The following is a 20,010-nucleotide window of genomic DNA, read 5'->3' on the forward strand; positions in this document are numbered from 1 at the left end:
TCAGATCATTAAATGAACTAAAGTTTCCTCTATATATTTGTTTTAATGGGTCAACACTCTAGTGACAATAATAGAACAAAACAAAAAAACTGTGTTCATTCTATGCTCATTTTAATGGAGGTACTAAGGTAAGGAATAAATTATGTAACTTAAAAACATGTAGCCTGGCCAGAGTGGCTCAGTTAGTTGAGTGTCACCCTGTGCACCGAAAGGTTGCGGTTTAATTCCCAGTCAGGGCACATACCCAGGTTATGGGGTTGATCCCCGGTCGTGGCATGTGAGGGAGGCAGCTGATCGATGTTTCTCTCTCCCTCTTTCCCTCTCCCCCTTTCTCTAGAATCAATAAAAGACATATCCTTGGGTGAAGATTAAAGAAAAATACTACTAAAATCAGAGACAGACAAAAGGAAAACACAGCAATACATGAATACGTATTTCACAGAAGATAGAAAAAATCTCAATAAACATGAGAAAAGATGCTCAACATCACTAGTAATCAGGAAATTGCAAATGCAAGCAATGAGATACATTTTTCGTCCCTCAGACTGACAAAATTTACGAAGTTCGATGTCCAGAGTTGGTGAGGAAGTAGGGAGACAGTCCTCTTCCATACACAGTTGGTAAGAGAGTAAATAGAGCCTTTTGGAACAGCAGTTTATCTTAGGTTTCAGAAATTAAATGAGTATATATTCTTCAACCCTGAAGTTGACTTTTTAGTTATGATCTGTACTATCCATGTGCACAAGGATGTTAACTGCACGCTTATTTGTCATTGGAAGCTACTTAAATATTTCTCAGAAAGGTGAATAATAAACTTTTGTTTTCTTATTATGGAACACTATGTAATAGAGCTAAGAATGGAATGGGTCTCTAAAGTACAGCCATAGAAAGATCACCAAGACATACTGCTGAGTGAAAAAAGCAAGTTGATGAAAGACTATGATGCTATTAGCTTTTTTTAAAAAATCATAGAATTACAAAGCAATGCCGGTCAATTGATCAATCACGCTCGCACACGTGTGTGTGTGTGTGTGTGTGTGTGTGTGTGTAAATATATAGAATTCTGGCCCCGCTGGTGTGGCTCGGTAGTGGAGCGTTGACCTATGAACCAGGAGGTCACAGTTCAATTCCCTGTCAGGGCACATGCCCGGGTTGCAGGCTCGATCCCCAGTCGGGGGCGTGCAGGAGGCAGCCCATCAATGATTCTCTCATCATTGATGTTTCTATCTCTCTCTCCCTCTCCCCTCCTCTCTCTAAAATCAATAAAAAATAAATAAGTTTTATATATATAATTCTGGAAGGACACATTCCAAACCAATGGTAGGGATTCCTTTGGTGAGGGACAAAGAAATGCAGGGCAGTACAGGTGAAGTTTTCTATATGACTTTCGAATGAGGAGAAGGTATTCCCAGATAATTTGTATAATGAAAACAATTTTTAATCACCTTTTTTATTATTGGATAAAAAGGTGATGGGACAGTGAATTGAAAACACTTTTCTTTCTTGTATATTTTCAGAGTTTTATTTTTTCAATAAACCTGAATTTTTTAATAACCAGGAAAAAATGCATCAAAGGGATTTTCATTGTGTAATTATTTTTAATGCTCTTTGGCTCACCAGCAGATGACCCAGGGCCCATCTGTGTCATGGCTCAGGGCCCGGGGGGCTCCCTCTCCCTTGGCAGACAGGGAGGTGTTCTTGGGAGCCATCCACACAACGGCTGCCTCTGTGGATGCCAGCATCGCCTTGGCTACCTGCAGAGACACTCCTGCCACAGCCTCTCGGGTGGAAAGAGCTCCCTCCCCATCAGGCTGAAGCACTTATTAATATAAGATGAGCAGAGAAGCAAAGGAAGGAAAAAGTACAGAGGGCCAGTCCTCCCAAAGAAGGCCCGTCTCCTCGTAGCGCCCGGGCCACACGTCACATCTCTGATTGATCTGGCTCTCGCCGTTTCTCTCTGGAGAAACTGGAGGTCACTTTCCCGGCAGCTGGGTCAAAGGGCAGATGGCTGGGGTGTCTTGTCTCCTGCATGGTATTCCCGACCATGCCAGGCACTTCGTCTATCTCATGGTGGATTCTCAGCAAGAGCTTATGGGGTGACCTTAGCTGTTCCTCCCCTACTATGTGTTCTAGAGTCTCAGTCCTGGGTGCCTAGGTCTATTCCAACAAGGCCTCCCCTTTCCCAAGGGAAGTCTGTATGCCTAAGACTGGTTGTAGAAGGGTCACCAGCAAGACCTGGAAGACTTAAAGACACACCTTTTCAGATTTGGCGCCTCCTCCCGGGTCCCTGGCTTGGGACCCACACATCAACAGTCCCTTTAGCCATTGTAAGGGGTGGGAAAAATAGGTTAATAATAATGATAAAAATAATACAATAAATGATGAATAAATGATAACACAATAAACTGTTTTGTGTACTCACAACTGTAAATCTCCTTTTGCCCACCCCTGTTTTAGATGCATAGAGCTGTGGCCTGAGTCTTTCCTCATTTATTAATCCTAATCATGTATGTATCATGACTCTACAATGAAAAGTTTGTTGTATGTAGGGATAGCCAATTCTAAAGAACACTGCTAGTAAGTAATGGTACTCTGTTAATAAACCTACAACAGTTATACAGGATAAACCAGCTAAAAGGCAGAGTCAAACTACTCATTACTAGTTCTCAGTAAGTTGTTACACTAGCTTTTTCCCTGGTTATAAATATTTGTATATTTTCTTTAGAAAATAAAATCAGCTGATGGAACGTTAAGGTAATGCTGACCTTGTTTCATAAGAAACAAAACCTCTGCTCAGGAGCCCAGCCATTACCTATGGCTCCTACCTTTTCCATTTTCTCTGAAATGAGGTGATGTTCTGGATTCCTAACATCTCTCCAGAATGTCTAGTTTCTTCTATATAGAGATGTGGAAGGATTGTTACTCAGGAAGGAAAACATTTATTTACCTTTTTTCTCCTGAAGGGAAAATATTTTCATCTTCACCCTCAATTTTTATGGCTGGTAAAGTATTTTCATTATATTAGCCAAAAAGAGTCTGGACTAAATAAAGTATAAAACCAAAGGCATTTGAAACAGCTGCCTGGCTAGGAAGACACTGCATCCATCTCAGGAGGTTCTGGCTTCAGGAAAAACAAATGAGATCTTGGCTGGCCAGGAAGGTCCCCTAACAGAAGCCAGGCAATGCTTTCTGCTTTTTTTCCTCTGAAAGCTCAGAAGTGGAGCCACAGTTTATTTGTTGAACACACGCTCCTTGTTTCTTGTAACCATAGAGTCTGGTTTAGTTGAGTGTTTCTTATGTCAGGCTACTGCTGAGCCAATATTTATCATTTTTGAAATTTCCATGAGTCATAAAATAAACCCGAAACCCGCTGTACCTTCTATGGGTGTTTCTTTCTTAGAGTTGCTTAAAATAAAAGGAAAAGGGCTGAATCTGAAACCCCACGCAGCATTTATCAGGCCTCATACCACTTTCTCCTGTGTGGAGGACCCTTCTCTATGTTAAAGCTATTCAAGATGTGTGGCCCGTGGCCTAAAGCTCCTTTCCTCCCCAACAGCCCAGACCCCTCCTGTCTCCACGGGGTGAGGGCAGGGCCGCAAAGAAGGGAAGCCGTAGAGGTTTGAAGGTGGAAGTGACTCACTGGCTCCAGGGGTGGGAGGGAGGATTTTTCACAGGGGCCAGAACATAAACGAGCAAGTAACTCCTTCCACTTCCAGCATGGAAACTCTTGCGAGGGGACCACCCCTTAATGACTGGACCTGAACTTACTGACCAAAATTAAAAAAAAAAAAAAAAGATTGCAAGATGTGACATGTTTGTCTCTCACTTACACGTAAGAGTGTGTGACGTGAATGTTATTTTCTCCTTTTGTGCCCATCAGCTCCCTTTCCCCAGTTGTGGATAGCTGAGAGAACCCTGGACAATTATACCAAGTTACTGATTTTGCTGTAAAAACAGGCCCTGTGTCAAGAGCTCAAGGCCTAGTTTATAAATCAAAATTCAAGGGTCTGCCTAAATGATACTAGAATAGATACTCCACAAATTGCTAATGTTGTGCCGGATACTCAATAAATCTGTGTAGTACAGGCATCACATTTTAGAGCTAAAGGGGTTAAATTCATCAACACCTTCAGTGTGCAGGTGAGGCTAGGGAGGCCCAGAGAGGTGCACCTTGCAGGAGGTCACACAGCCAGTCAACACTAGAACTTGTAACAATAGTATCAAATACCTCATTGCACTACTGGTGATAGAAATACTGGAGTCTTAGTGATAAAAGCAAAACAGTTACACCACGAGGCACTTAAATTTCACATCACAACCATTGCCTCTTGGCTATTTCTGGCGGAGCTGTGCTTTAACTTGCTCAGAGCTCTCTTGTTGGGCAGAGCTGGGTTTCTTTGCCTGAACTATCATCTGATATCCCTTATTCCACCCCTAGATAAAGGGGAAACTAGGAGGCAAGCCAGAGCAGCCCCCTAAAGCACACGATGGTCACATCTGTATCTATTTAGGGATTGTGGCCCATGGAGTCTCATTTTTTAATAGGAACATTTGGTATTCTTTCCTTCCAAATATCCATCTCTGAGTGAGCCCTCTAGACATCTTTTTCGTAATTAAATGAGAAATCATGTCGGTAACAAACACACACTTCCTTCCTCTTGGGATGCCTCACTCATTAAGATCTGTTAACATCTCCCCAGCATGATCTACCCCACCAGTTAGGATCCTGAGAATTCTCCAGGGAACCCGGGCGGACTTTATCTTGACGTTGATCTATTTTCACTAGTGATCTCCTTGTAGCAGGCGCATGACTTATTTATCTTTGTAGTCCTGGTAGCAAACATGGACACAGCTGGCACACAGTAGGATCCCAGTAAACATCTGTCAGATCTAACTGAAAATATTTCAAAGTGGTATCCCATTGTGAATGCACCCAAGATCCTTCTTTTGCCTCCAAACACAAACTTTTATGTTTTTAACACCTCTTCTTTTCCGTGAGAAATTCAGGTGGTAATAATAGATGATGGGGTGATGCAAATATCCTTTAAAAGGGCCAGGCTACACGGACTCCTGCGTGGGCAGCGTGTATTAGGTTGAAACACAAGAAATTCCTGCTTTTGTAGGTCAAAGATAGTTGAATATTGTCTATTTCCTATGTTCCGCTTACTATAATTGAGGATCTAGATGTAATATAACTGTAAATACATCGCTTACATAAAGCTATAATTCTGTTCTTGTTCTGTAGTCCACCCTGATCTCTTTCCCAGGTCCAGGGCCTACCCGACCTGATTACTGGTCACCCTTTCAGCCTCAGCGGGGTCCACCCCCGGCCCTCCAGGTCCAGCTGCACTGTAGTGTCTTTTGTTTGTGAGCACCCCCAGCTCATCCTCTCTGCAGGGAATGCTCCCCACTCCCATCTTCACACAGCTGAGTCCTTCCTGACATTTAAGTCTCAGCTTAAAATTTCTCTCTTCAGAGGCTTCTCTGAGCACCTACTTAAATGCGCCTTCCCAGCCCCCAGTTACCCTCCGTCACATCCCCGAGTTTTGTTGTTAATAAAGCACCCATCACTGCCCAGCACTTTTTTTAGTTGTTTATTGTCTGCCTGTAGCTGATTAGAATTTGAGCTTCGGGACAGCAGGAGCCTTTTCTTTCTTACTCATGCTGTGGACAAGCTTTGGCACATTGCAGACACAACACAGATGTTGAAACAATGAGTTCAGTGATTAATTTAAAAATGAAACAGAACTAAAGCTGCAGTTATCCCCTCTGCTTACTAATTTCACTCTCCTGAAATTTCTTTTTACAGATACCTGGCCCTTTTCTATCCTCTATGACTCTCTTTTTATTCTTTGCATCTCTCTCCTTTCTAGATATCTTTTGCGAGTTAATTCCTTGACCTCATTTAGCAACTCGCATCATTTTTTTAGGTACATGCACTGTTTTCCAGCCCATCCACTGAAACTTTTAGTTCAAGAACATTTTATACTCCTAACGTCTCCACTGTTTCTATAACTGCTTGTTCTTGCTCCTGGTTTCCCAGTATCTTTCCTTATCTCTCTGGGAATATTTACTGTGCTCGCTTTAATTTCTTGGCCTGCTTTTTCAGCTTGAGTTTATTCAGCTGGCTAGCTTTCTTTAAAAATGCTTGAACCCCTCCTGTGTCGCATTATCTTTACCTAGGGACTCCTACACACATCCTTAGGATTTTCCTCTACCTGGTCTTGCACAGACTACCTGGGGGAGGAGGTGAGAACAGGGGCCACACCCAGAGAGTTTAGGGGGAGATGGATGGGGAGGCATCAGGCTGAGAAACCTCTGACATTGTCATCTGTGCTCAACTCCCCGCACCTCAACCAGGAGGACCTTCTTGATGACTTCCCCGCACCCAAGCCCCTTTGTCCCGGGATATAATTATTTAGTCCTCAGGGGCAGGGGAGGTAAAAGTGGGGTGAGGAAAAGCCCCAGGGTTGGGCAGTCCCCTTGCATATGTTAGTATCATCTCCCCACACCCCGGCAGGGCTCCAGCACCTCCTGGACTACCTGGCAGCCTCGGGGGTGGACACTTTGCTGGCCCTGAGGTCTTCCTGCCCTGTGGTCGTCGTGGGAGAGGCAGAGCTCTGCAGGGCAGAATGGGAGGGTGGTGCGGAAAAATGGGTCCCGACCAGAGAGCTTGCCGCCGTCAGTCTATTACCATGACGTGCCTTTCTTCTCCATCGCCACCTTCCTCCCCCCTTACCCACCATGTAAAACAGTCCTCCCGTTCGTCCTAAAATTACATCTTTTGGGCTTTAAGAGAAGCCCTCATTTTTATGTTAGGATTTGCTGCAAAATTTCTATTCACGTCATTCCTGCTCTTCATGACTGTGTAACTGTGATCACACTCAACCCTCAGGCTTATTTACCTTCTGGAGTTTGAAGTCATTGGGTCTGTCGTTATATCAAATACTTGATTCCTTTATTTGTCCCTTTTTGAACAGTTCCCAAAACGTTTTTTTTGTTTTCTTAATCCTCACACAAGGATATTTTCCCATTGATTTTAGATAGAATGGAAGGGGGGGGGAGGAGAGAGAGAAAAGCATCGATATGAGAGAGACACATCAATTGGTTGCCTCCCGCACTTGACCTGACTGGGCCTGGAAATCACACCTGAGACCCTTTGGTGTGTGGGCCCACGCTCTAACCACCAAGCCACTCTGGCCAGGGCCCAAAACCTTTCTTGAAATACCTAGTTTAATGGATGGACATCAGGGTAGCCCATGAACTCCCTGAAATCGTAGGCTAAGCTTTGTGAGTAGTAGCAAATGTCTACTTTTCTGCAGAGTGGGTCTATAATTTCCATCAGAATCTCAGAGGGAACATTTGGTCCAAGAGGGGTTAATAACCGTTGGTTAAGATTGTCGTGCCACTTTCTACTCCATTGTCTCATAGGTTAACTCAAAGAGTACATATTACCTGAAAAATATGTCATAATTATCCAATTTTTAATGTTATAAAATAGTGGTATATGACTTTGGCCCTACCATATGGACCAACAGAGAAATCAATTGTGTTACCATGTGGTTCTGCATCATCCCCATGAATATACTTTTCAAAAAATATATTTTTAATTTTTAGAGAGAGAGGAAGGGAGAGAAATATCAATAGGCTCCCTCCTGCATGCCTCCCACATGGGACTGAGCCTGAAACCCTGGCATGTGCCCTGACCAGGAATCGAACCAGCAACCTTCCGGTGCACAGGACAACACCCAACCGACCTGCAGTGGCCAGGGCCCCGTGAGTATACTTAAATGCATTTAGCTCTTTCCTAAGAGCTCTGGCCAGTGTTGCTCAGTGGCGAGAGCATCAGCCATGCACTGCAGGGCTGTGGGTTTAATTCCCAGTCAAGAACACGTACCTGGGTTTCAGGTTTGTTCCCCACCCCCAGGCGGGGCACATGCAGGAGGCAACCAGTCGATGTTTCTCTCTCTCTCTCTCCTTCTTCCCTCCCTCCCCTTCCACTCTCTCTGAAAAGCAATGGAAAAAATATCCTCTGGGGAGGATTTAAAAAGAAAAATAGATGCCTGGGTCCTAGGGGCTGCCTGAATGTCCAGAATGTATTTTCTACAGTTTCCATTTGCTTTGTTTTGCATAAGACCCCCTGTAATGTGAAGGAACAAGAAGTACCTCATTTTCTTGTTCAGCATTAGCCATGAGAGATGTGTCATGTGGCCTGACAGTAAAGGCCATGGGCTTAGAAGCAGATCACTTCTTCTGCTGGGCTCCTAAGGAACAGCTCTTCACCTTGCCTCATCTGTAGAATGGGACTAACAATATCCTGTACCTGTGGCAGTCACCACTAGTTACCTCCAAATGTCCATTTCCCCCTTCTTCCTTAGTAAAGGAACCCCAATTTCTTAGGTGAGCACACTTCTGCTCAGAGAACAGACCACATAACCCAGCCTCTCTTGCAACCATATGACTAAGTTCTAGTCAATGAGACACAAGTGGAAACCCACCCAGTCTGGTACTTCTTTTTAAAAAGGGTGAACTTCCAGTTTCCAGTTCTGCATGTAAGGAGCTTGAAAGTTGCCAGTCCGTCCTAATGACAAGTAAAAAGCTGAAGAGGCAACTCTTCTTGGATTCATGAGAGGTGAGGACACCAGGCTAACTGCTGCCCCCCAAACTGGAGACAGGCAAATATAGGGAATTGCTGCTCACCAGAGCAGACTCTTTAAGTAGAAACCACTGTGGGAACCAGTGGCAGGGAAGGAAAACTTGAACTGTAACTGACAAATTGCTGGAGGCTCAATGTGGACAAGTCTGAGAGTTAAAAACTCTAGGGAGACTCATTCATAGGGGGAGCTCCCACACTTCTGTGGGTTTTACCCCTGGAAGCCCTACCAGGTTCCCACAGTAAATACTGGAGAAAAATCCCTCTGGCCTCTGGAAAAACTATAAAGTCTTGCTACTCAAAGCTGCAGGCCAGCAGCATCTAAATTACCTGGGGGCAACTGAGATCCCAGCCCTAACCCACTGAATCCTCATTTTAACAAAATCTTCAGGTGACCTGGGTGCTCATCAAGATTTGAGAAGTTATGAACTGTGGGGTTACAGGAGGAGCACTACCGGTCTCTAGGGAAGTGGTCGGAGGTCTTCAGACGGCAGGGTTATAGGAGTATCTCAGGCTGAGAAAGGAGCAAGCTCATGATTATGGCAGTTAGAGTAAGAAGGGTTCTGGAAGAAAACTGGGCACTTTGGAAGATGTGGGAGACGGGGCAGTAAAGGTTGGCTGAGGCCAGAGGCAGAAGCGCCAAGCTGGCTGAGAATTCTGGAGGAAGCCACAGAAAAATTTAAGTAACGATGTGACCGGGTCAGATTCTTATGTTTGGACATAACTCTGGTGGAGGTCGAAATGCAGAAGAGAGGCTGGAGCAGGCCGACTGCGTCCGTAAATGAGCACCATTCAATTCTGGACTAGGAAGGAAGTCTTCAGGACTTGGAAGTGGAGGCGGGCACCGAATCCCAACCAGGCAGAGAAACAAAGGGTTCCAGCTGCAGGCAGATGCAGGAAGGTCCTTTCTTCTCAGAGCGCCCAACCAGTGGCATCAGCATCACTTGGGAATTGTTAGAAATGCAAATTATCGGGTCCCACGGCAGATATACCGTGTATGAAACTCTGGGGGTCGGGGGGCACACAAATCTAACTTTAAATGAGTTTTAAGTTCAGAACCACTGCTCAGCCAGCCAAAAATCTTGTAACAGACTGTACAGGCTTAGAATTGTCACAACTTGCTTCCTTTCTTAAAAAGAAAACAAAATGCCCAGCAGGTGTGGCTCAGCAGTTGAGCGTGGACTTAGGATCCAGGAGATTGAGGTGTGATTCCCGGTCAGGGCACACACTGGGTTTGGGGTCACGGCACACACTGGGTTTGGGGTCAGGGCACACGCTGGGTTTGGGGTCAGGGCACACGCTGGGTTTGGGGTCAGGGCACACGCTGAGTTTGGGGTCAGGGCACATGCTGGGTTTGGGGCTTGATGGGGGGGCCTGCAGGAGGCAGCTGACCAATTACTCTCATCATTGATGTTTCTCTCTCTCTCCCTTCCTCTCTCTGAAATCAGTAAAAAAAATATATATAAAAAGAAAACAAAGAAAACACGAGAGTAATAAGAAATGAGTTTCTATGCTGATCAGAATAAAAGCCACTTAAAATCTAGATTTTAGATTAATACTCAGGAAAAAAAACAAACCAAAACAACACACTGCCCATCCTGTCCAAAAGCCTCACCTCTGGAGAATTAAAATAGTTTTGGTAGAGGTCGTGATGTCCTCAGTATCTTAAAATAAAACCTAAAATAAAATAATCATCCCAGATGTAAATTCTTTATTCCCCACAAAAACACCCTCGGGAAAAGCTTCGGGATTCCTCCTGGCCCTCTGAAAACCGTGTTTCTGATGCAACCGGCCATTAAGAAAACACAATCCCAAATTGAAAACCCAAAACACGGGAGCAGCGGGCCCGGCGCCGTCGCCCCGAGGCGAGGCGGCCTTTCCCGGCCACACCCGGCGGGCGCCCGGGCCCTTCCCGGGCAGTTCCCGGAGCTAAATAAATCGCTCCTTGTTTTTTCCAGACCTGAAATTAGCAGTGACTCACAGCGCTCGGTATGGCCACCGTCGCCTCCGGAAGGAGGAAAAATGGACAGATTTTTTCTCCCCGCACGAGGGCCCGGCGTGCCGCGCTGGGCCAATCAGGGGCGGACGGCGGAATCGCACCAAAGTAGGTAAAATATGCGGGACGCGCGCCCTCCGCCGCCGCCCGCGCCTCCGCGCCCGCGGCTCCCGCTCGCAGCGCCCTCCGCGCAGCCCCCTCCGCGCAGCCCCCTCCGCGCAGCCCCCTCCGCGCAGCCCCCTCCGCGCAGCCCCCTCCGCGCAGCCCCCTCCGCGCAGCCCCCTCCGCGCAGCCCCCTCCGCGCAGCCCCCTCCGCGCAGCCCCCTCCGCGCAGCCCCCTCCGCGCAGCCCCGCCCACTCGCCCCGCCCCGCCCCAGGCCCCGCCCCCCGCGCGGCGCACACCTGGCCAGGTAGCTGCTTCCTTGTACGGCCCGCGGCTTTCCAGCGGGCGGGGCGCCGTGAGGCTCCGCCTCCTGGGGGGGAAGGGCCACCCGCCCGGCAGGTGCCAGTCCACGCTCCGCCTCCTCGCCCCCAGCGGAAGAGAGAGGACCCACCCCCACTCCCGTGATGCCCGAGCTGGCGAGGAGCGACCCCAGTCTCCAGAAGGTGAGGAAGACCCCCCGCCGCCGGTAGTCTCGAGGGCCGCCCGGACGGGGCGTTACCAGGCCTTCCGGTTGCGTAGCAACGGCGGGCCGCGCGTGACGTGCGCCGTCGTGTTTGGGCCCGAGGCGCGCGTCCGCGCTCCCTCCCCTCCGCAGGCTCGCTCCCGGCGTCGCCGCCTCGCTCGGTCGCTCGGCCCTGCGGCTCTGAGGAGGACGCGCAGCAGACTCGGCCGGCTCCGCAGACCCGGCACCCGCCGACCCCCTGCCCCGCGTCCTTGCGACCGCCGCGGCGAAGATGGTGAGTGGAAGGGAGAGCGAGGCGTGAGCTGACGCGGCGGGGGCGGCGGGGGTCTGGGCGCCGCGGGGGTCGCGCTGAGGGGCGAGCGCCGCCTCCTCGCCCACAAGGCACCGGGGTCGGGCTGCTGTCCTCCGGCGGGGGAGGCTCTCGGGCGTCTGCCGCCTGCGGGCCCGCTGGGCCCCCGGGTCCCGGGGCGGTTCCGCGGCCGCTGCGTCGGTCGCAGCTGCTGCTTGGCCGCCGCCCCGGAGCGACGCCTCCGCCGTTCCTCCCGCCCGGGCCTTGGTAGCCCCAGGCGGGGTTGAGCCCCCCCTTCCCTTGGTGCAGTCGATTGGGGGTCGGGGGTCCCGCAACCCGGGGTGGGGAGCGGGAGAACCCGGAGCGGGCCTTGTTGCGGCGCGTTCCCCCAAAGCCCGGCGCAGATGCGGCCGGGAAGGACTGTCCATCTCGGTCTGGAGAATAGGGCCTGTATTGGACGGCCGTAGAGGGCGGAATGACCACTCCGAGCGGGACCGTGGCGGCGAGAAGGGCGGGCGGGCGGCCTCGCAGCCGCGCCGTTGGTCGCCTCCGGCCCTCGGCTTCCTGCGGCGGCCGCGGCCGCTTTAACCCTCGCCCGCCCGATCTCCGTGCGGGGCTCGACATTTTCCTTTACCTGTAAACCGTTTGGCTGTGCCGGAACTCAGCGTGCGAGCTGTGGGCAGGACGCTGGGATACTAATAAAAACAAAGGAAAAAACTTTTACGTAGAAGTCCGTTAAGTTTTCCGAGCATCTGAAAAGTAAACAGATGCTCAGTATTTGCTAGGTGATGGATAATTTGCTTAACTGACACATTTCCCCGTCTACGCCGTCGTTCTAGTGTGCTGTAAAACTGTGTTCTTGCGATCAAGGAGAACGTTTTGTCGCTTTCTTTAGTCCGCACACGCTGTTACCATTTTTGGTCAGTGATTTGCAGGCAGAGGCTCACCAGACTTTGCTAGAAATATTACACTGTTGCATCTGTCTGCCTGGAAGCAGTTGGTACCGGTTTATTTGCATACAGAATGTTTCTACTGAATAATAATTTTGGTTTTCTTAAGATTTGCAACTTTCGTGACTGTGCATACGGTCTCATTAGTGGAAGAAAATGAGATTAATCAGTAGTTTCTTGGTGATTGAGGATATGTATCAGGAATTTGTTACTGTTCAGTTTCTGGTTCTTCTTTGGTTTAATTCTGTAAGCCACAAAGAGGATGAGCATTTTAAGACTTTTTAACCTCTTTAAGACTATAAATATATATTCTACTTTATACTGAAAGACTTTGAATCTAGGGTTTTGCATTCTAATAATAATGTAAGACCATCAGCTCCGATGAAAGTGCTTTGGAACCTGCTTTAGGGTCTTCTGATTTGGCATTATATGTTTTTGAGTTGCTAGACTGCAAACTATTTTGTTTCAAGCATTTTGTTTCAAATGCTTGAAAATAGGACCAAGCATTTTAATTTTAGTTAAATGGTTAAACTTTAGTTAAAGCTTTACTTCCATATTTCTGTAATTCACATAAAATGAAGAATCTGTTTTATTTACTGATTCCTGGGGGAGGAGAAATAAAAATCAAGATGGGCGATTCCAAATACCTTTCAAATACATTCTCTGCTTGTTGGCGTAGAGAGGGCAAGGAGATCTTATAAAGCTCGTGGTGTTTGGATGCTTGCAAAGAAAGTTCAGAATATAGACTGACCACTTCTAAGGTTCCTCTTGTGTTTAGCCTCATGAGAACAGTGTTTCCCTCTGGTACAACTATTAGAGAATATTGTTAAGATGGAAAGTTCCTTTATTATCCCAGATTTTAGTATTTCACCTCTGTATCTGAAACTGTTTACATCTGTTGGCTGGATACTTGGTTCAAATTTTTAATTTTTTTAGGTTACATTTTAACTGCTGATGGTTTTGTTCTACATTAACAAAATAACTTCCTGCTACTCACCAAGTCTTCTAGAAGCACTTTCGAGTAAAGCAATTTAAAACCAACTCAAAAGATAACACTCAGAGCACTTTACCATGAAATTTCATGTTTCAGTCTCACTTTACAGTGCCAATAAGAGAGAGGGAGGGAGGGAGAAAAGAAAGGAAAAAAGGGAAAGAAAGAAAAGAAAGAAAAGGAAGGGAGGAAAGAAAGGAAGAAAGAGCCTACCCTCCAAGTTCTTTGGGCCATCTACTCAGTAGTTCTGGTGTTGGGTGTGGATTGAGACATACACAGACCCACCTAGCTCCTCTTGTTGCTGATAGTATGTGCGTTTGCAGTACAGCTATATTGCTCTCTGGGAAGTAGGAGTGTAGTGTTGCCCCTGAAACAGAGTAAAGGTCTGTATGATAATCTAACCCTTAACTTTATCCTAATCCAAACACTGCTGTAACAAACTGAACTAATTGACTCAAACTGAATTACAAACGTATTGTACCACTTGATGACTAGCAAAAACACTTATAACAACCAAGTGGAATATGTTGGGCATGTATTCATGTGCCTGTTTAACATATCAGAAAACTGACTAGCAGACTGACTTGTGAATTCACATCAAGTTTTAAAATAATTTAATAATTAATTTAGAATTTTGCAGAAAACTACACAGAATAACAGGTCCCTTTGTACAAAAACTAGAAAAAAGGTTTTTGCTGTATTTCAGGTTACATTACCATTTTATCTAAGTGTGCATCTTCTTATCCCAGTCCCTCCCCTCCCCAGAGATAACCAGCCACTCCAGTGTCAAAGACATAATGTGCCATAACTTAAGGAAATTATTTATTTGTTAATCCTCACCAGAGAATATTTTTTCCATTGATTCTAGAGAGAGCGGAAGGGAAGGGGGGGGAGGGGGGAGGGGGAAGAAGAAACATCAGTGTGAGAGAGCCCCAACTGGGGATGGGGAACCTGCAACCCAGGCATCCACCCCATTGTGCCCTTGACTAACCCTTAACTTTAACCCTTAACATTGTGGAATTGAACCTGGGACCCTTCCATGTGCAGGCCGACTCTCTAACCACTGAGCACACCAGCCAGGGCAAGGAAATGATTTTTTTTAGGCTATTGCAATTGGGAAGACATCAATTAATGGGATCATCTCCCCAAAAAAGGGGTGGGGTGGGGACATGGGGCAGGTAAACCAGGAGCCTTAAGCATACGCCCAGACTGGTCTTAACTCCCAGTGAGCAAGGGCCGAATCCTTTTGCTAGTGCTCCCCAGAACACAAAATGATGGGGGTGGGTTTCTTAACCGGCACTACTTTCCAGGAGCTCAGGGCTCAGGTAAAATTCAGCATAGTCACCTGAAATTAATGTGTTTCATTCTCATTGATATTTCCATACTTTTAGCTATACATGTACGCATCTGCAGTAATATATACTGTATTGCCTTGTGTTTTTAAATTTTATATAAATGTTATGCTTTGTGTCTCCTGTTGCGACTTAAAAAAATTAAAATTGGTCAGTTTTCAGGGTGGTGATTTTTAGTTTTAGTTGTGTCTCTAGTTCTTTATTGTAATGGCTGAATACTTTTCATTTTATGACTATATTAAGTTTAATCATTGCCCGGTTGGTAGAAATTTGCCCAGCTTTTTGTCCTTTTATTTTTTTTTTTGTCTACTTCAACTATTTTTGCAATAGATTGTTTCCATTTTTGCATATTACTATATATTGCTTCTCTAGCCCTACAGGGTGTCTTCTTGGTTTATATCTAGAAGTGGAAGCCCTGGCTTGGAGACCATGCATATGTATTTTCTTTTCTACCAGCGGAGGTTCTAGTTTGCAGCCATCTCATTGTCTACATTCAGGAGCCTGTTTGTCGGTTTCTTTTCACTGCTTGCTATTATGAGCCTTAAAACCTTTGCCAGTCTGATGGGTGTGAAATATTTTCTCATTCTTTAATTTGTATTTCTCTGATTAGTAGTAGTTGAGTATCTTTTCATATGTTTATTGCATCTTATGTTTTTATATGCATGCACATTTGGTGAACTTGACATTGTGTAAAATACTCATCATGTCTTCATCTAAGCTAATTTTTAGGGCCATCAAGTAAATCCAGAGTTAAAAGAAAATCAACAAGAAAGTGATTGTCAAGGCCTGAACTGCATACAGAGGATTCATTTCTCTCCTCTGGCACCTAGTTTCTTTGCAAGCCTCTCAAGCTAAGTAAGGAAAGTTCAGTACACTGTCTCTTAATTCTAGACACCTGTCATTGTCAAGGCCTGGTAGTGGTAGAATACAGAGTGATCCAGGATAGAGTTTCATTTTTGCATCCTTTGCTTTATACTTGCACCTGTCTTTTTCCTAGGCAGTTCATCTAGCCAAAAATGTTAAAAACAAACAAAACATGATATATGGGAACTCTGTACTTTCTGCTCAATTTTTCTGTGAACCTAAGAGGTCTCTGGAAAGTAGTCTATTAAAAAACAAACAAACATGCAAAACAAAACCAATAACTGTGACTATTTTTTTATAAATAGAATTGGTTTAAATCAAAATGGTGTCCAGCCGGCATGGCTCAGCATTTGAGCATCAACCTATGATCCAGGAGATAGCGGTTCGATTCCCAGTCAGGGCACATGCCCGGGTTGCAGACTCGGTCCCCCCTACTCCCCCCCCCCCCCCCGCTGCAGTGGGGGGCTTGCAGGAGGCAGCCGATCAGTGACTCTCTCATCATTGATGTTTCTATCCCTCTCTCCCTGTCTTTGAAATCAATAAAGATATATTAAAAAACAAAAAACAAACCACCTTTAAAAAAAATCAAAATGGTGTTTAACTTACTATACAGGAAGACTCCAAACATTTGTGTTTCTATAATAAGTAACTATATTTTCTTTCAGTAATAATTAAGATACTTTGAGATGAACACCATATTTGAAATTTGAAAAAAATCTTGAAACTCTTGAAAAACTGGATTTAACATATATATATGTATTGCTTTTATCTACAGAGCAATTCTCTAGTCTCTGAGTAACTAGGCCTAGTCTTTTTACTGTACAGGCATACCTTTTTTATTGTGCTTTGCTTTATTGCTCTTCACATACGTTGAATTTTTTTAACAAATTGAAAGCAAGACCCTCCACCAGCAAAAAGATTACAGCTGGTTTTATTGCAGTGTTTTGGAACCCAAGCCACAATATCTCTGAGATATGTATGCCTGTATTCTCTGCTATTTGCATACCTAAACCACAGAACATAATAAAGAAATAAGTAGAAGATTGTTACTGAAGTATCTTGAATTTCCTTCCCTTGTAGCATAATATTCCTCTCTAGATTGTCCATGAAAGCCATACCCAAAGATTTACACCTAACACTTCAGAAATATTTTAATCCCAGCTTTTTTCTTCTCTCCCTGCCTCTTTGCCTTGATGTTCGACGTTACTTTTCACTTGAACTTGTGCTTCTAAAAGCTATCCCTTGTTCATTTTTCTTGAAATTTTACTTTGGGAGAATTATAGAAAAATAAACATCAGATTGGTTCATGTTAGTAATACTTTGACAAACTTGTTACTGACATTCGTCATGGAATTTTCTGTACAAGGACCCCCATAGAGTTGAGTAGTTTTTAGTCTAGTGATTCTTAACTCCTGAAGATAAGTTTTTCAGTAGCTGACGTTGTAATATATGTCATTTGCTTTGGTATATTAAAATTTAAGAATCAGTTTTTATGTAGGTCTTTAAAAAGCCATTGACTTAAGTAAAAATGCAATTAAAATTCTAAAATTCACATTTTAATCTGTTGTTGAAGGTATGAAAAGACTGAGATTTTGGCTTTTTTTAACCCGGTGAGTGAACATCAAAGAGCTCTGTTTTGTTGCAGCAGGGCACAGAATGAGCATTTGAAAGTTGGATGCTTCAGTGCATACTGTAGCAGGAAACGTACATTTAAAACGAATTTCTTACTGTGTTTGTGCTTTTGGATTAATTCAATTAGTGTTTACTTTAAAGTGGTTTCTCATAGCATATTTTTGATGGTGGTAGTATTTTCATGTTGTAATAGAACAAAAACTAAAGCACAGGCAAATACTGGCAAGACTCCTTCAACTTGCTGGGGAGCAGTCTTGTAAGGCAATTGTTGAAGCTCTAGAGCCTTGAGGAATTCTCATATCATTGAAATCTTGTTTTCAGAATGTTGTAAGTAACCTTTCAACCAGTGTTGTCGAACAGAAATAAAATACGAGTTACATATATACTTTCAAAAAATTTATTAGCCCGGCCAGTGTGGCTCAGTGGTCAAGCATTGACCCATGAACCAAGAGGTCAGTGGTTTGATTCCTGGTCAGGACACATGCTTGGGCTGCAGGCTTGATCTTCAGTGGGGTCATGCAGGAGACAGCCAATCAATGATGTTTCTCTCTCATTGATTTTTCTATCTCTCCATCCCTCTCCCTTTCTCAAAAAAATCAATAAAAACATATTTTTTAAAATGTATTAAATTTATTGGGGTATTAGTTAATAAAAGTATATAAATTTCAAGTGTACAATTCCATAGTGCGTCATCTGTATATTGCATTGCGTTCATCACCCAAAGTACATATGTACTTTTAAATTTTCTAGTAGCCCCATTAAAAAATAGAAAATGTGAAATTTATTTAACCCAACATATCTGAAATATGTCGACATTTAATCTATATAAAAATTAATGAGACATTTACATTCCTTTTCATACAAGTTTGAAATCAGTATATATTTTAAACTTACGATACATTAATTAAAATGTTCAGTTTTTGTAAGAAATATTTGATATGTATTTAGATTTAGATTTAAATTTTACTGTTGAAAAAGTAGATTCACATACCTAATTTGTTCTGGGCATACTTACAAGTTTTCCAGTAATGGAATTGATAATCAATTTTAAAGCTTAAGTTAATTAAAATGAAATAAAATTTAAAATGCAGTTTTTCAGTCCCATTAGCCACATTTAATAGACACACTAAACCATGTGTGTGTGGTTAGTGACCACTTTAATGAACTATCTTCAGACTTTGTGAATTGGCCTATTGGTAATGGGAAGTTAGTATGGATACTAACACTGGTGTTAATTCTCTGCATTTCTGTACATGTCTAAGGACCAGTGCTAAGATAGCACATGAATTCCTTTTATGGCACTAATGTAGATGTTTTTATTTTATTCTATTTACTTTTAAATCCTTAACTGAGGACATGTTTTTCCATTGATGTTAGAGGGAGGAAGGGAGACAGTGAGAGCAAGAGAGAGAAACATTGATGTGAGAGTAAAACACTGATAGGTTGCCAGCTGGGGATCGAACCCTGAAACCTGGGTATTTGCCCTGACTGGAATTGAACCTTTGACCTTTCAGTGTATGGGACGATGTTCCAGCCAACTGAGCCACACTGGCCCAGGCAAAGGGCATTCTTAGTTGAGAGGGATAGGATCCCATGGAGATGGATTACTTTAATTTTTATAGTTTCTATTCCAGTATACTTTTTTTGTTTAATATATCTTTATTGATTTCAGGGAGAGAGAGATAGAAACATCACTGATTAGTCATTGATCGGCTGCCTCCTGCACGCCCCCTACTGGGGATCGAACCCACAGCCCGGGCATGTGCCCTGACCTGGATCCTAGGTCGATGCTCAACCGCTGAGCCACTCCTCGCCAGGCTCCTCTATACTTTTTAAATGCAATGGAAATTGAGTTTTAACTACTAAATTGAATAGTACCTCCCCTTTGTACACTGCATTGCATTTGTTTTATTTTATTGATTTTTAGAGAAAGGAAGGCAGAGAGATAGAAACATCGATTTGTTGTTCCACATATTTGTGCAATCATTGGTTGATTCTTGTATGTGCCCTACCAGCGATTGAACCCACAACCTTGGCGTATTGGGATGATGCTCTAACCAACTGAGCTGCCAAGCCAGAGCTTGTTTTATTTCTTTAATGTTATTTTACTTGGAATCATTGTATTTTCTCAATTTTTTTTCATGACCAGCTTTTTAAATTTGATTTTTCAGGTGACTCAATTCTTGATTAAAAATATCTTTTGGTTATTAAAGAGTTAAATAACTGTTATATTTTTCCTGAAGTAATTAATGGAAAATCAAATATAGTTCTTCATTGTCTGCAGGATTTAAAATAGCAACTATTTGTTCAGTAAATAGTTGAGAAATTTGATATGCCAAGAATTGATCCAGGTACTAGGGATACAGTACTGGAAAACAAAATCCTTTCCTTGTGAGAGTAATTCTGTGTGGGAGGAAAAATTAAAAAATGACAAGATCATGTCATAATCATAAGTGGTATGAAGGAAATAAGGTAACAATAGGGAGTAGTTGAAGAGTTGGCTTCTTTTAGGTAGATTGTTAAGGAAGGCCTCTTAGGTCATATTTGAGCTAAGACTAGCATTGTAAGAGAGAGCGGGCCATGTGAAAAACATTTCAGGCAGAAGGAAGGAACTCTTAAGTAAAATTCCTTGAAAAGAAAATGAGTTTGACATGCCA

General features: G+C 44.1%; 1 protein-coding gene across 1 annotated transcript in view; it reads left to right on the forward strand.

The window, feature by feature from the left end:
- The first annotated feature begins 11,084 nt into the window (after window positions 1-11,084).
- The window catches only part of DSTN (destrin, actin depolymerizing factor), a 31,374-nt gene continuing 22,448 nt past the window's right edge, over window positions 11,085-20,010 (forward strand). The window contains exon 1 of the mRNA XM_081150250.1: window positions 11,085-11,549. Within this exon, the coding sequence (XP_081006376.1) occupies window positions 11,547-11,549 (3 nt within the window). The 5' untranslated portion in view covers window positions 11,085-11,546. The remainder of the gene's footprint in view (window positions 11,550-20,010) is intronic.

Source organism: Miniopterus schreibersii (assembly GCF_964146895.1).
Source record: "Miniopterus schreibersii genome assembly, chromosome: 10".
NCBI classification, from domain to species: domain Eukaryota; kingdom Metazoa; phylum Chordata; class Mammalia; order Chiroptera; family Miniopteridae; genus Miniopterus; species Miniopterus schreibersii.